This window comes from Silurus meridionalis, chromosome 3 (assembly GCF_014805685.1).
Source record: "Silurus meridionalis isolate SWU-2019-XX chromosome 3, ASM1480568v1, whole genome shotgun sequence".
Classification (NCBI taxonomy): domain Eukaryota; kingdom Metazoa; phylum Chordata; class Actinopteri; order Siluriformes; family Siluridae; genus Silurus; species Silurus meridionalis.
In genome coordinates, this window is record NC_060886.1 from 10,420,897 (window position 1) to 10,436,624 (window position 15,728).

General features: G+C 40.2%; 1 protein-coding gene across 6 annotated transcripts; it reads left to right on the plus strand.

Moving 5' to 3' along the window:
* The first annotated feature begins 1,422 nt into the window (after window positions 1–1,422).
* sf3b1 (splicing factor 3b, subunit 1) lies at window positions 1,423–12,195 on the plus strand. Of its 6 annotated transcripts, XM_046845008.1 has the most exons (25): window positions 1,423–1,578; window positions 2,589–2,761; window positions 2,907–3,008; window positions 3,712–3,826; window positions 5,702–5,781; window positions 5,915–6,100; window positions 6,248–6,497; window positions 6,604–6,816; window positions 6,900–7,021; window positions 7,108–7,305; window positions 7,389–7,490; window positions 7,598–7,777; window positions 7,858–7,944; window positions 8,026–8,296; window positions 8,449–8,594; window positions 8,731–8,877; window positions 8,981–9,106; window positions 9,228–9,449; window positions 9,544–9,726; window positions 9,839–9,950; window positions 10,053–10,173; window positions 10,744–10,875; window positions 10,965–11,237; window positions 11,319–11,535; window positions 11,627–12,195. In XM_046845008.1, exons 1-25 carry the CDS (start codon window positions 1,551–1,553, stop codon window positions 11,783–11,785), a joined length of 3,945 nt encoding a protein of 1,314 aa, XP_046700964.1. In that variant the 5' UTR covers window positions 1,423–1,550; the 3' UTR covers window positions 11,786–12,195. The 6 variants fall into 6 exon arrangements, 5 of the variants coding, with proteins under 5 accessions (XP_046700964.1, XP_046700967.1, XP_046700966.1 ...); XM_046845009.1 differs by lacking the exons at window positions 1,423–1,578; window positions 2,589–2,761; window positions 2,907–3,008; window positions 3,712–3,826 and adding an exon at window positions 3,846–5,411; XM_046845011.1 differs by lacking the exons at window positions 6,248–6,497; window positions 6,604–6,816; window positions 6,900–7,021; ... (14 more) ...; window positions 11,319–11,535; window positions 11,627–12,195 and adding exons at window positions 4,849–4,906; window positions 5,357–5,411 and having other exon boundaries at window positions 5,915–6,056.
* The last annotated feature ends 3,533 nt before the right edge of the window (window positions 12,196–15,728 follow it).

Below are 15,728 nucleotides of genomic sequence, written 5' to 3' on the forward strand. Positions count from 1 at the left end.
GTAGTTATCCTGTAAGCAAATCGTATAGCAGTAGAACAATGCATTAAATCATACAAGTTAAGAACATCAGGTAACGTTCGCCTCAAACAACAGAATAGGGAGGAAATGTATAATCCAAGTGTCTTCAGCCATGGCATAGATGTTGGTTCCAGAAGGATTGGCTGAGAATCGTGTGAAAAATTATGTTCTGTGGTTGGAAAAGTCTTGTTGATAAAAAAAGTCAGTTTTTCTTTTTTTTTTTTGTGTCAAATTTCCAAAATGGTTTATGCTTCCAGGAAAGATATAGTAACTCAAATAATCACTTTACACAACGTTGGTGAGAAGAAATGCATCTCACACATGTGCATTGAAGCCTTAAACTGTATAGACTACAACATCAGAAGACCACACTGGTTCTTCATGAGCACAGACTCACGACTGGATGGTTGAAGATCTGTCTAGTTAAACACACTCCTGAGGTACCAGTGTCCATCGATGCAGCCCCTTCTTCTTTTTGGATTCACCTGATCCATCTGACACCCTCTGGATGGAGTTCATATCAATTAAAGACCGCTCTGTGTAGCTGAAAATGGTTCCTCATGAACAGCTTTAAGATGCATGAGGTTACTGAGCATTTCGAGAAACTATGATGATGGATTTGGACACAAATTTATATAAACAATCTGTTACAATGGCAGATAAATAAAGACAATAAACTATGTAAAATATAAAATATATAAAGATAAAGATATATATATATATATATATAGAAAAATTGTATATACAGGGTGTGTTTGTGGATACAAGGTATGCTAATGTACAGTAAACAGTAAACAGTAATCACATAGGGTGGTTGATGTGATTGTCCTTAAAGTGAAAGTGTGTGGTACGGTGTGGTATAAAGTGAACGTGTGCGGTGTGGTTTGGTGAGGATTCTGGTTCCTCTCAAGGTTTCTACTATTTCAAAAAGTTGTTCTTTGCCACTTTCACCATTGGCTTGCTTGTTATGGATAAATTTAGAAGGGTACAATTTCGTGGGTACTAAACTTTGACTTTGTCTTAAGTCTTTGGCTGTCCATTTTGGATGATTCAGCATGACAGACTGAATAGATACCTGCATAAATAAGCCGGTGTACAGGTGGACAGTGAGCGTGTAATGAGGGCTGAATTACTAAATTTACCAGATCATTATAATAATCAATGCCTTATTTCCAAGCTTGCATTTTATAGCCTAACAACAGGTTGTCTATTTATTATACAAGTCCAATACAGAGGATAATGTAGTAACAGCTTGAAATAGTGGACGGTAGTAATGGATCGTTCATAAATGATATGCTATGAAGGTGATTAAAGAAACGACATGAACTAAATAACTCAAGGATTCAAAGAACCGATTCACTAAAACGATTCGATCTTCCTATCACTAGTGCACGTCCACAATCTAATAGACGACGTTGTGTGACGTAGCCATTGTTCCCGCCCAGGTCTTTCACTGCGCATGCGCGATTGTATAACGTTGGAGACGAAGCAGGCCTTCCGGGACTAATCCGCGTACACGCTTACACAGAATCATGGCGAAAATCGCCAAAACACACGAGGGTGAGTGTATTTCGATATGATTCTTGCAATCATAAACACTAAACGCGCGTATTAGGCCGTATAATCTTGTTGATGAAGGCGGTGAATGGCGCCGTGTTGTGCTCAACGTGAACGCGACGAAGAAAACAAGATGGCGCCTGTGCTCTGTTGTAAAGTTCGGGTCTATGACGCATTTCAGAAACCGTTTCAGGTTTCTCAAATGCAATCGCTCGTTTAAAAAATAAAGAATAACACCCACCACCTATACATTACAACTCGTGTCTTGGAAGAACCGAAGCTTTTGTTTTGCGAGTACATGTACATCGTTCTGATTGAGACGGTCTCTCAAAATGGCGCCAGCTCCCTGCAAACAGTGTTTTATAAATGTGCAGCTTTTGTCCAAAAGATTGTTCAAAAAGCAAATCCACACACAACTTCGCGTTTTGCTGTTTTATTCAACATTTTATACTTGTTTTTGTGTCATACCCAGGTAGCTAACATGCTAACACAACAAGGACGCCATGTCCTATTATTATTGTAACGCCGCCTTCGGCATCATGGACTCGCTCACCTCTTTTACAGCTTCTGTTATATTCGGTATTGTGCCGGTTTATTTATTTATATTAACAGTAAAATCTTAAACATGTTTCCTTTATCACAGTATTTTAGTGCCTGTGTAATGTCTGTAAATGCTCTGCCGACGTGGGTACACAGGACACGTGATCTTCCTGCTTTGTTCAACTGTATTATTGTATTGGTCCTGTTTTCTTTTATAGTAGGAACATGTAGATCTCGAATTTGTGTCTAGCGCATCTTTTGTTTATGGTTTGTCTGATTCTCGAATAAGCGATAGTTTGAGTTTAGGATTTGTTCAGTGTGTTTAAATACCTGCCTGTTTTTCTGTATTAAACCAAAGAACGTACTGTGTGCTTCTTCTCATTGTAGATCATGTTGGAAACTTCATCTAAACTTTTATATCTGGAATGACAAAACTCATTTTTGAATCATGATTGCTCTGTGTGTGTGTTCAGATATCGAGGCGCAGATCCTGGAGATCCAGGGCATGAAGGCTGCGCTGCTGGAGGAGGGAGATCAAGGAGTCGGTCTCGATTCGACCGGATACTACGACCAGGAGATCTACGGAGGAAGCGACAGTCGTTTTGCTGGATACGTCACGTCTATTGCCGCCAACGAGCAGGAGGATGTAAGTGTTGTGGTTATGGCTTATCATTGTGTTTTTATTTATCCAGGGGATGACTTGTCTGAACACTTGGGCTTTTTTTTTTATATTTATGGTCGCGTTGGACTGAAAGACTGAACTAGTCTTTTAATTTCTCACTTTTCATTAGGACGATGAAGAAGACTCTTCTACAACTCTGCTTGGTCCGAAGAAACCGGGGTATCATGCTCCAGTGGCAATACTCAATTCCATTCCTCAATCAGATGAACAGGTACTGATATGCTTTTTTTTCTGTAATGGTCTACAGTAGTGGTCCGCGGGTCAGTTGGGGCCGGGCCGCACAAAAAAGAATACATAGCTTACATTATTTTTGTTTTAATTATCTGATTTTCTGATTTTTTTTTTTTAAATACCGGATTCATTCCGCCACATCTGTCTATGACTCACTCTTGATGCGTGTCATGATGCCTCGGTCACATGTCTTACCTCCATCTGCTACCTTCTTAGAGGGGCTCTGGTCCCTAACACACAATACGTTACCGCTAAATTCGAACCCCCAAGCTAGCAAAATGAACAAAAACAGCACAGTGGATTCACGTTTATTATTATATTTAGAAAACGCCAGTTTTTATGCCGGTCGTATAATTTTATTGTGTTGTATTTATCCGCCACTACTTAATTGCAGGTCTGTGAAAATATTGTCTGACACTAAACCGGTCCGTGGCACAAAAAAGGTTGTGGACCGCTGGTCTACAGTATGGTTGAACAGTAAAATGTATCAGATTTTTATAAATGTAATGATTTGTGTAACCTTTATACAACAAATTCATCCATAATATACTGTGCTTTCTTTCACGAACAATTCGATGGAATTGTGCACTGAACCCACTGTTTGCCATAACTTTGCAAAACTGTAGCAGCATTTTCTAATAGTGTTTGAATTGCGCTAACACCCAGTTATCCTTCCTCCACAGTATGACCCTTTTGCCGAGCACCGGCCACAGAAGATCTCGGATCGTGAAGATGAGTACAAGAGACGCAGACAAAAGATGATCATCTCTCCTGAGCGTCACGACCCTTTTGCAGACGGTAAATACTACACCATCATTTGACCTCATATCCCCATCCATGTCCATACTGATCATTGCACTGTTGGTCAACACGTTCACCACTGCTGGTCCAGATCAGCCGGTTTGGTGCTTAACCCTTCGAACACTACCCAACATTGTGCTCTCCCAGACTTAAACGATTTCACAGCCTTTTTTCCTGTAATACATGTCACAAATTTACAAACAAATTGGATCGCCCTGGCTGGGACCTTTCAGAGGATTGAAGGTGCTGGGTGTCTGTGGGAACTACTAGTTGGGTGGTGTTGCTGTTAGAGTTTGTAGGCCCAACCAGACAGGTTCCAGGTAGGTGTGTGCCTTTCGAAGGGTTAATGGATGATTTATATATTCTGAAGTGTTTTAAATAGTTAGGCAGGCAGCCAAAAATATAAGCCCTCTAGAAATGAATCGCAAACAAATAAACATATATATAAATAAAATATATATGTAGCATCTTATTAAGCAAAAGTAAAATTTTTACAAGGAAGAGATCTGTGAAGGCAACGAGAAGCCAGTGTTGTCGATCAGTTATTTAAACTCTTTCTAGAGAAATGGTAATTTTTTACAGGCAGACTGGTGACATTTTACTTTAATATTCACGTATATATAATTACGCCCCCATTTCTTTTGACATTTTTTGTTGAAAGAGCTGCAACTTGCTAACTCCACATGTCTCTAAGGCATTTGGTGTAGCATTGCAGTTGCATATACAATAAACTGTTAATGATAAAAACGACAAGCGGAAAGTGTGTATGCACCAAGTCGATAAAGTCACACGGAGAAATATTTTAAATAGTGTGTAGCGAGGGAAGCGGTCATCTTATTTCAGTTATACCACTGGGTAAATCACCTTGCATGTAGCAACTTTCAAACAGGAGCATCCTCTATATGCGTGTTGTGTAAATATATTTCTATTTTATCTTTAAAATAGAAATATATCTTGAAGAATCTGTGTACAAACACTCCACAGCCCCATACTAACTGTGCTTAATTTCTCTCCTACAGCAGTACTGCTATGCCAGTCCTGTCTGCACTCTCTTAAGGGTGCAGCACCTCATCCTGTGTAGGTTATGGTGAACAAAGAGAAGAGAGATTATCAGATTTAGGAATATTTTGTGTGGGGGAGGGGATGGGGAGGGGGGGCATGGGTTCAACAACTCTCTGTATTCAAAGTTCTGATCAACCTCATCCCTCCCATTTTGTCACTTCTAATTTATTTTTGTCCAACCCATTCTATTTATTTTTGTGTTCAACAAATTCACACTCTAGATATCCAAATCTTCCTCCTTCAAATGCACACAAGTGCTTTTAATGCAATTTTTCCTCTCCTCCCCTAAAAGTACAAATCTATCTATGCACATCAATATTGCTTTGTAAATCTGATTAGAGCTGTAGTCTTGTATGAGGTTTGAGTACAGTGAGTGACCAGGGCATCACAGGTGCTATACTGTTGTGTGTGAGTTTTCCAAACCTTTTTCCAAAGTGTTACTAATGGTAAAGAGCAATTTTCTAGGCTTCTTTTCTGCCGGTTGAAGTCTGACTGCAGATGGACCCTTGGCACTGAAAGTGTACGTATTCTGGAGAGCACAGCCCAGGACCCTGCAACATTGATGGCTATATCCTCTCCTTAACATAATCCACTATGTACCTGCCTGTTTTTTAAACTATGAATGTTAGGAGTGTTTTAATGTTAGGCTGTATTGTGATGCAACCTGTTATGTTGAGAGGACAGTAAGTAAAAGATTTCTGTGGAGTAGAATGAGGGTCAGTTGACTGCTTTTCAATGTAAGGAAGGCGCTGGTGGTAGCATGAACCTGGCTAACTGTCTTGCATTTTGTTGGTGCTTTCTTTTGCGCAGGGGGCAAAACGCCAGATCCCAAGATGCCTGCCAGGTCGTACATGGATGTGATGAAGGAGCAGCATCTCTCCAAAGAAGAGGTATTAAAAAAGTTACAATATTTTTAACTGTAAACCTTTTTATTTTTTTTTTATAAATATATAAAGTGTGTCTAAAAGTAAAACGGTTTAATCGAGGTGTTTTCTGAGCTCTTTTTAAAATTGTGTTGTACAGAGAGAAATCAGATTGCAGATGGCAGAAAAGGCTAAATCAGGTGACCTGAAAGCAGTTAATGGTTCTGCTGCATCTCAAGCTGCTGCTCCCAAACGTAAGCGTCGGTGGGACCAGACTGCTGACCAGACCCCAAGCTCTACACCAAAAAAAGTGTCCAGCTGGGATCAGGCAGATACTGGAGCAGAGGTATGTCCACTCTAAAAGTTGTGTGCATGGTGGTGGGGAAGTTTAGAGCATCTGTTATCATCTGACACTTTTTCCAATTTTTTTGGTTTTGTTTAAAAACATACCATAATTTTTTGCATAATAAAGCTTTCTTCTCTCTCCCTCCAGACACCAGGACACACACCTGGACACACACCATCAAACAGTCGCTGGGATGAGACACCTGGTCGTCCCAAGGGTAGTGAGACTCCCGGAGCCACCCCCAGTACACGCATGTGGGACCCCACACCCAGCCACACGCCTGCTGGTGCTGCGACGCCTGGCCGGGACACCCCTGGACACGCAACACCCGGCCACGGTGGTGCCACTTCCAGCGTGCGCAAGAACCGCTGGGACGAGACGCCAAAGACCGAAAGAGGTAAATGAATACAGCATATGATTAATAATTGTAATTATTTAAAAAATAACTGTCTCAAATTCAAGACATTTGAAACAATTTAAAAATAATTTTATTTATTTTTTAGAAACGCCTGGACATGGCAGCGGCTGGGCTGAGACTCCTCGTACAGACAGAGGGGACGAGTCTGTGGAGGAGACCCCAACACCTGGAGCAAGCAAACGAAAGTCCCGCTGGGATGAGACTCCTGCCAGTCAGATGGGCTCCTCCACTCCTCTCCTCACCCCTGGAAAGACCCCCATTGGCACACCTGCTATGAATATGGCCACACCCACTCCAGGTACTATTCCAATAAAGTGTATATTTTTAGGCATCCTTTGAAGCAAAGACAAATTGTATTTATTGTTTTGTTTTTGTTCCTAGGTCATTTGATGAGTATGACCCCCGAGCAGCTTCAAGCATGGCGCTGGGAAAGAGAGATTGATGAGCGGAATCGTCCACTGACTGATGAGGAGCTGGATGCTATGTTTCCAGAAGGCTACAAGGCATGCTCTAGATCTTTTTGGTTTGTTATAGCAAGTTTAAGTGGTGTTTATAATAAACATTTAACGTTTTATTTTTTTCCCCGCAGGTGCTTCCCCCACCAGCAGGCTACGTGCCCATCCGCACCCCTGCCCGCAAGTTATCAGCCACTCCAACCCCGATCGGTGGCATGACAGGCTTCCACATGCAGGCTGAAGACCGAACAACTAAACAGATGAACGACCAGCCATCTGGCAACCTGCCTTTCCTCAAACCAGATGACATCCAGTACTTTGACAAACTTCTGGTGAGATTCTTTATTATATGAATGCTAATTTCTTTCGGACATTGCCCGTTTTGGAGATTAAAGCAACATTGTGTCTTTTTCAGGTGGAGGTGGATGAGTCCACTTTGAGTCCGGAGGAGCAGAAGGAGCGCAAGATCATGAAGCTGCTTCTGAAAATAAAAAACGGAACCCCTCCCATGAGGAAGGTAGGTACACTTGGCATGTGCTGAGCTGTCATGATTCAGGTTTTTTTTTATTTATTATTATCTGATCGAACCATGATCTTGTCCAATCATCTCTGCTGTACTTTTAGGCTGCTCTCAGGCAAATCACAGACAAGGCCCGGGAATTTGGTGCTGGACCGCTCTTCAATCAAATTCTGCCCCTGCTCATGTCTCCCACTCTTGAAGACCAGGAGCGCCATCTGTTGGTAAAAGTCATCGATCGCATCTTGTACAAACTGGACGACTTGGTTCGACCTTATGTCCACAAGGTGAGTCTATAGTATTTTATGCTACATTTAAAATATTTTGTATATATGAACCGTGTCTCATCTCTGTTTTATTTCTTCAGATCCTTGTGGTCATCGAGCCCTTGTTGATTGATGAAGATTACTATGCCAGAGTAGAGGGCAGAGAGATTATCTCTAATTTGGCAAAGGTGGGCAAAATTCCTGTAATTTTGCTAGTAATAATGTACTATTATTTTGGTTGTTGACATCTATCTCTCTATCTAATACAGGCTGCTGGTCTGGCCACCATGATCTCCACAATGAGGCCTGATATTGACAACATGGACGAATATGTGAGAAACACAACGGCTCGTGCCTTTGCTGTCGTGGCATCTGCTTTGGGTATTCCCTCCCTCCTGCCTTTCCTCAAAGCCGTGTGTAAGAGCAAGAAGTCGTGGCAGGCTCGGCACACGGGTATCAAAATTGTGCAGCAGATTGCCATTCTCATGGGTTGTGCCATCCTGCCTCATCTGCGCAGCTTGGTGGAGATTATTGAACATGGTAAGTAACGGTAATGTAAACATATCTAGAATCAAGCTGATTTTTTCTGACTCTTGCAGCATCAGATTTCGATGTAATAAAACTCCTTTATGGTTTGTTGTGGAGTTTGTCGTGCTTTACACCCCTCTAATGTTCTGTATTTATACTTGCAGGTCTTGTGGATGAGCAGCAGAAAGTGCGCACCATCAGTGCTTTGGCTATTGCTGCTCTTGCAGAAGCTGCCACACCCTACGGTATCGAGTCTTTCGACTCGGTGCTGAAGCCACTTTGGAAGGGTATCAGACAGCACAGAGGCAAGGTGAGCATTTAATCAAGTTTATGAGCAACGATTATTATAAACTCTGGTTCAGCAGTTGTCAAGGTAAAAAAAGATTAAACAGGAAAAATAAATAGATTAAACAGAAGATAAATAATATTTGTTTGCATTTCTTTAGGGTCTGGCTGCTTTCTTAAAAGCCATTGGATACTTGATTCCTCTGATGGATGCCGAGTATGCCAACTACTACACAAGGGAAGTGATGCTTATCCTCATTCGAGAGTTCCAATCTCCAGATGAGGAAATGAAGAAGATTGTCCTAAAGGTTAGAGGAACTGATGCTTTATTAAACCATAAGTACATTTGAGTGGTTCGTATTCATTGTGTAATTTTGCAGAACCAAGTAACACTGTTTGTCACTTTTTTAGGTGGTAAAGCAGTGCTGTGGGACAGATGGTGTGGAGGCCAACTACATCAAAACTGAGATTTTGCCCCCTTTCTTCAAACACTTCTGGCAGCACCGTATGGCCTTGGACAGGCGTAATTACAGACAGGTATGTTGGGGGGTTCTTTTCTGGCGAGTGTTTATTAAACGTGACAAGTATTTTCAGCAATGCTTCTGACTTTCGTTTTGTTTCATGATATGCCATGTTTTTGTTTTTTTTTTCCCTCTAGTTGGTAGACACTACAGTAGAGCTGGCCAACAAGGTTGGTGCAGCAGAAATCATCTCAAGAATTGTGGACGACTTGAAGGATGAAGCTGAGCAGTACAGAAAAATGGTGATGGAGACAATAGAGAAGATCATGGGCAACCTGGGTGCAGCAGACATCGACCATAAACTGGAGGAGCAGCTTATTGACGGCATCTTGTATGCTTTCCAAGAACAGACCACTGAGGTGAATTACAGCGAAATGCCTTTTTATTTTGGGGTGTGTGTGTGTCTGTGTCTGTCAGTTATAATCTAATTGTTAATATTGATTCATTCCACAGGACTCTGTGATGCTGAACGGTTTTGGCACAGTGGTGAATGCTCTGGGCAAGCGAGTTAAACCCTACCTGCCTCAGATCTGCGGTACTGTTTTGTGGCGTCTAAACAATAAGTCGGCCAAAGTCCGTCAGCAGGCTGCTGATCTCATTTCTCGCACAGCTGTGGTTATGAAGACCTGTCAAGAGGTGAAATAGTTTGTTACTCTGAAATACAGCTACCTGAACATAATCATGATAAAATTCCTGTTACTTGTGTTCTTGGATTTAACCTGTAAATATGATCTTTAATTGTTAACAGGAGAAGCTGATGGGTCATTTGGGTGTTGTGCTGTATGAGTACCTGGGAGAGGAGTACCCTGAAGTGCTTGGAAGCATCCTTGGAGCCCTTAAAGCTATTGTCAATGTCATTGGTATGTCTTTTATTATGTATATAAGTGTTGCTATTGGAATACAGGGATTAATTATCACTGAACAGTCCATACTAATTATATTCATTTGACCCTTTCCCACAGGTATGCACAAGATGACGCCTCCAATTAAGGATTTACTCCCTCGATTGACACCCATTTTGAAAAACAGGCATGAAAAGGTGCAAGAGAACTGCATTGATCTCGTGGGCAGAATTGCTGACCGGTTAGTGTTGAATCTTGCTTCATCTGTTGCTAAAACAGTGTGTCTTTTGTTTATCCCTAAAAGTTTTTCATTTGATAGGAAATACTTTTCTTTACTATACCTAGTTTGACGTTTTGGATTAGATTCAGCAATCACAGTTTTTCAGTTTGCAGTATGACCGTATTAATCACTGTGGTCTTCAAAACCAACTCACAGGAGAGAGGAAAGTATTATAATAACGGTCAGGTTATTGTTTATGCATATGCTGCAACCCTACATCTACATAGACCAGGCATAACATTATGACCTCCTGCCTAATAATATGCCAAAACAGTCCTGACTCATCAAACATCAACTTCTTCAGCAATTTGGGCTACAGGAGCTCATCTGTGGAATCGGACCACATGGTCCAGTCTTCGCTCCTCTTGGCGTGTCCCCATGACCCTGTCACCGGTTCACCACTGTTCCTTTCAGTGACCACTTTTTGTAATATAATATTTGAAGTATTCAATTTAGCAAACCACTGTAGGCACCTTGTAATACTTTTGTACATCAGGCCTGAAATATTCTGTTCCTGCTTTTTCATTGTAGGGGTGCAGAGTATGTGTCTGCCAGGGAGTGGATGCGAATCTGTTTCGAACTGCTGGAACTACTGAAAGCTCACAAGAAGGCAATCAGACGAGCCACAGTGAACACTTTCGGCTATATTGCTAAGGCAATCGGGTAAAAAAAAAATCTTCTTTTGCTTCCATTTAATGTTAGTGCTTGTGATGTTCAAAAAGAATTAATTTGATTTGTCTTGATTCGTCTAGGCCTCACGATGTACTCGCCACGCTGCTTAACAACTTGAAAGTGCAGGAGCGTCAGAACAGAGTTTGTACAACAGTTGCGATAGCCATTGTGGCAGAAACGTGCTCGCCCTTCACCGTACTCCCAGCACTGATGAACGAGTACCGTGTACCTGAACTAAACGTTCAGAACGGTGTACTTAAATCTCTTTCGTTTTTATTTGAATATATTGGTGAAATGGGCAAGGACTATATCTATGCTGTCACCCCATTATTAGAGGATGCTCTGATGGACAGGTGAGCAGTTATCTTTTACTTTTAATGTGTTTTATTCGCTTATTGAAATGAATGTAACCTACAAATCTTTTTCCTTCACAGAGATCTTGTGCATAGACAGACTGCCAGTGCTGTAGTACAACACATGTCTCTGGGTGTATATGGGTTCGGTTGTGAAGACTCTCTCAACCACTTGCTCAATTATGTTTGGCCTAATGTTTTTGAAACATCTCCGCATGTTATCCAAGCTGTAATGGGGGCCCTTGAGGGACTTCGTGTGGCAATCGGACCATGCCGGATGTTACAATATTGTCTGCAGGTAGGCATTTTTAATTTTCTTTTCATAAAAGTTGACTCTTGCGAGATTCCTTTTATCTAATAAACTCTGTGTGTTTTTGTTTTTCTTTCAGGGATTGTTTCACCCTGCACGGAAAGTTCGTGATGTGTACTGGAAGATTTATAATTCCATTTACATTGGTTCCCAGGATGCTCTCATTGCACATTATCCACTTGTCTACAATGATGAGAAGAACCCATTCGTTCGCTATGAGCTCGAGTACTTTCTGTGAATACGTTTAAACTTGTGCACTCATTTTTTTATTTTATTCCTTTTTTTTCGTTCGTTTTTAAAATACACTGCTTTATGTACTTGGTCCGTTTACTTTGTTGGTTTGCAGCGTCATTAATCGCACATGCTTGAGGTTAGCAAAACAGTTTTAAATTAAAATAGACCATTTAAAATAAAAAAAAAAAATAAAAAAATTCGGGAAATATTTGGACTTTTTTCTTTTCTTTTTTTTTTTTTTTTACTCGACACAAACAATTGCAGTGAAATGTAGCGGCAGATTTGCCAGCAGCTATTAAGATCTTAGTAGGAAAGTCTCAACAAACCTTCTCATGTGTAATGATTTCTGTGCAATCATCTGTTCTTACTCTATTGCTTGTTATGCCTAAATAAACATTTGTGTATGAAAAGGCATCCTTAGTTGTGTGATTATTGTATTAGAATCAGGGCTTACATTTTAGGTTTACACCTATAAATGAAAATAATCAGATTTTTCATTGCTAGATCGTTTGATAGATTTTAATGGTTTATGGTTGGCAGTGAATTATTTTGGACTGTGGCAGGTTCAGGCATTTTTGTCAACAGTGGGTGGAAGTGGTTTTGAAGTCACTCTTCAGCCATTAACTTTATGCATTGAGGTCAGAAGTGTCTAAAGTGGTTTGTCAGACTCGTATTCATAAAAATATCCCACTGTGAAAGATTTATTTGGACAGCATACTGTTTCCAGGACCAGTCACTCCAGCAACTGTGACTTACAGAAGTGGGAATAGGGGGAAAACTGCTCACATTTCATAGCAACAAATCTGCAGTGCTGTATAGAAAGTTCAATACTGGTTCAAGTTCCAGTCAAGGAAGACAAGTTATGTGTTCACAAAGCAGTAGACAATCAAATTATCAGCATTGCAAACAGGGGCTAATGCCTTAACCACAGTTCAGTACTTGCAGTCAGTATTATGGTATATTTAATGGTTAAGTATGCTGTTCTGTCCGCTTTCATCTTTTTAAAAAAGAAATTTTATATATATATATATATATATATATATATATATATATATATATATATATATATATAGTATTTTTTTTTTTTTTTTACACTTATTGTTACGGGAATAAATACCCTTATTCTTCTGTCACTTCCATTCACATTTAGTTGGTATTTTCCAAAGCATTTTAAATATGCTATGACGTCATATTTCCATGTTATTTTCCACCCGGTTAAACTTGTTTCCTAACAGTATGGGTATTTACACATAACATGCCAATGTTCTAGTCGCATCATTAATTTATTACCCAGTCAATTAAATTGCAGAATTTTATGCAGATTAAAAGGCTGGTGAAAACATTTCTTATCCTGAACTCCTAATGTTTGTATATGCAATCGTTTTTAGAGTTTGCCCAGAATGTAAATCATCCAGTAAATGGCAGTTCTGAGGGTGGACATGCCTTACTGATGTGAGATGATCCAGAGAGCCGTGGTAACTCATACACACTTCCACTCTTTGCAGCTGTGGTGAACAGAAATACATCTCTGCAAACACATTGTACTTTCAAGCAGCATCGATTCACTAAAATGAACAGGTGATGATGGAAGACGTTGCCTGTTCTTATATGATATGCATATATTATGCCCAGAATTTGGCAACATCATAAATCCTTGGAGATCACCTCCATTTTGTGTTTTTTGGAACATACCGGGACCTTTACTATCAACTAACTCTTATTTGAATGCCACTGCCTCTCTGAGTATTAATGCACATGTGTACCTGGAACCCTTTTATGGCCAGCACAAATATGCCATGTCCCAAAGCACAAGTCATCTCACATTTACTGGAGCTGCATCCAGTGGAGATGTAGTAGAACAGCAGATTTGCATTCTTATGTGTAGCGGACAAATCTGCAGCAATGTGATTTAAGCATGGACAATACAGACTTTTCAAATTTTTATAACTTCTTGAGGAGTTGTCATGTTTTTCATTTGTCAAGTTGTACATTTAAGTAATTCAACTCAAATTGTGAAACTTGTGTATTAAATAAATTCAACGCACACAGACTGAAGTAGTTTTAGTCTTTGGTTCTTTTAATTGTGATGATATTGGCTCACATTTAACAAAAACCCACCAATTCAATTTCAAATTTTTATATGGTGACATGCCAATCAGCATTGCCAAAGAAGCTGATTACAGAGTGCTGTATCCAAGCATGTTAACAGAAGGTTGAGTGGAAAAAAAAGATTCACAACCAACCAAGCAAACCGCAGCCTTGAAAGGCTTGTCAAGCATAATCGATTCAAGAATTTGGGTGAACTTTACAAGGAATGGACTGAGGCTGGGGTCAAGGCATCAAGGGCCACCACACACAGACGTGTCAAGGACTTCACTCCTGAACCACAGACAACGTCAGAGGCGTCTTACCTGGGCTAAAGAGAAGAAGAACTCTTCAAAAGTCCTCTTTTTAAATAAACACGTTTTGTATTTCATTTGGAAAATAAGGTCCTAGAGTCTGGAGGAAAGGTGGAGAAGCTCATAGCCGAAGTTACTTAATGTCCAGTGTTTAGTTTTCACAGTCTGTGATGATTTGGGGTGCAATGTCATCTGCTGGTGTTGGTCTAATATGTTTTATTGATAACCAAAGTCACTGCACCTGTTTACCAAGAAGTTTTAGAGCACCTCAGGCTTCCTTCTGCTGACCAGCTTTTTTAAAAAGCTGATTTCATTTTCCAGCAGGATTTTGCACCTGCCCACTGACTGACTGGCCAGCAAACTCACCAGACCTGAACCTTATAGAGAATCTATGGAGTATTGCCAAGAGAAAATGTGAAACAAGAGATCAAAAAAATGCAGATAAGCTGAAGGCCACTGTCAAAGAAACCTGGGCTTCCATACCACCTGAGCAGTGCCACAGACTGATCACCTCCATGCCACGCCGAATTGAGTCAGTAATTAAAGCAAAAGGAGCATCTACCAATTACTGAGTACATATACAGTAAATTAACATACTTTCCAGAAGGCCAACAAAATTTTTTTTTTTATTAGTGTTATGAAATATTCACATTTTTCGAGACTTAAACTACTTGAGTCTGTGTGCACTGCATTTATTTAATACACAAGTTTAAAAATTTGAGTTGAAAAAATTAACTTTTTTTTATATTACTATAATGTATTGCTAAAGTGTATACACTGGTTACATGTTTGCACTGTAAAGGTGCTGAATTGAACTCTACTGCATGATAGGATCAAACCAATATATAAATCATATACATTTTATCAGCATGATGCTACCACTATGTTTCATTGTACAAGAAGGTTCCCTCAGGATGTTTAGCATTGTTGGGTGTTTGCCAAACATAACACTTTCTTCCAAGGCCAACATGTTTAATTATCCATCAAAAGAACCATTGTCCATTTCTTCCATCTAAACTGTTCATCTCTAACTTTGTGAGTAATTCTTGGCCTCATGGTTTCTGTCCAGACTAATGGGCTTCATACACAGTCGTTTATTTTTTGGTGAATAGCATCCTCTATTCAGTGCCTTCATCCTATTTTACATTAATGGATGTACTGGTGCTCTATAGGACATTTTCGTCTGAATGAGAATTTTCCATAGCTTTTCCTGGACTTGTTTTGACAGCACCTTTGTTTTCATGGTGCTCTTTGCTTAGATATGTTTCCTATCAAACTCTGGCTGTTTTCCACGAAGAAGTGTATTTATAGTGAGATACTGTAACTCTTTACTCTAAGATATCTTTTCTTCTTCTTCTTTCGGCTTCTCCCATTAGGGGTCGCCACAGCAGATCATGTGTCTCCATACCCCGCTGTCCTCTACATCTGCCTCTTTCAACCCAACTACATGAATGTCTTCCCTCACCACATCCATAAACCCAAAACCTCAACATCTTCAGCTCTGCTACCTCCAGCTCCACCTCCTGTCTTTTACTCAATGCCACTGTC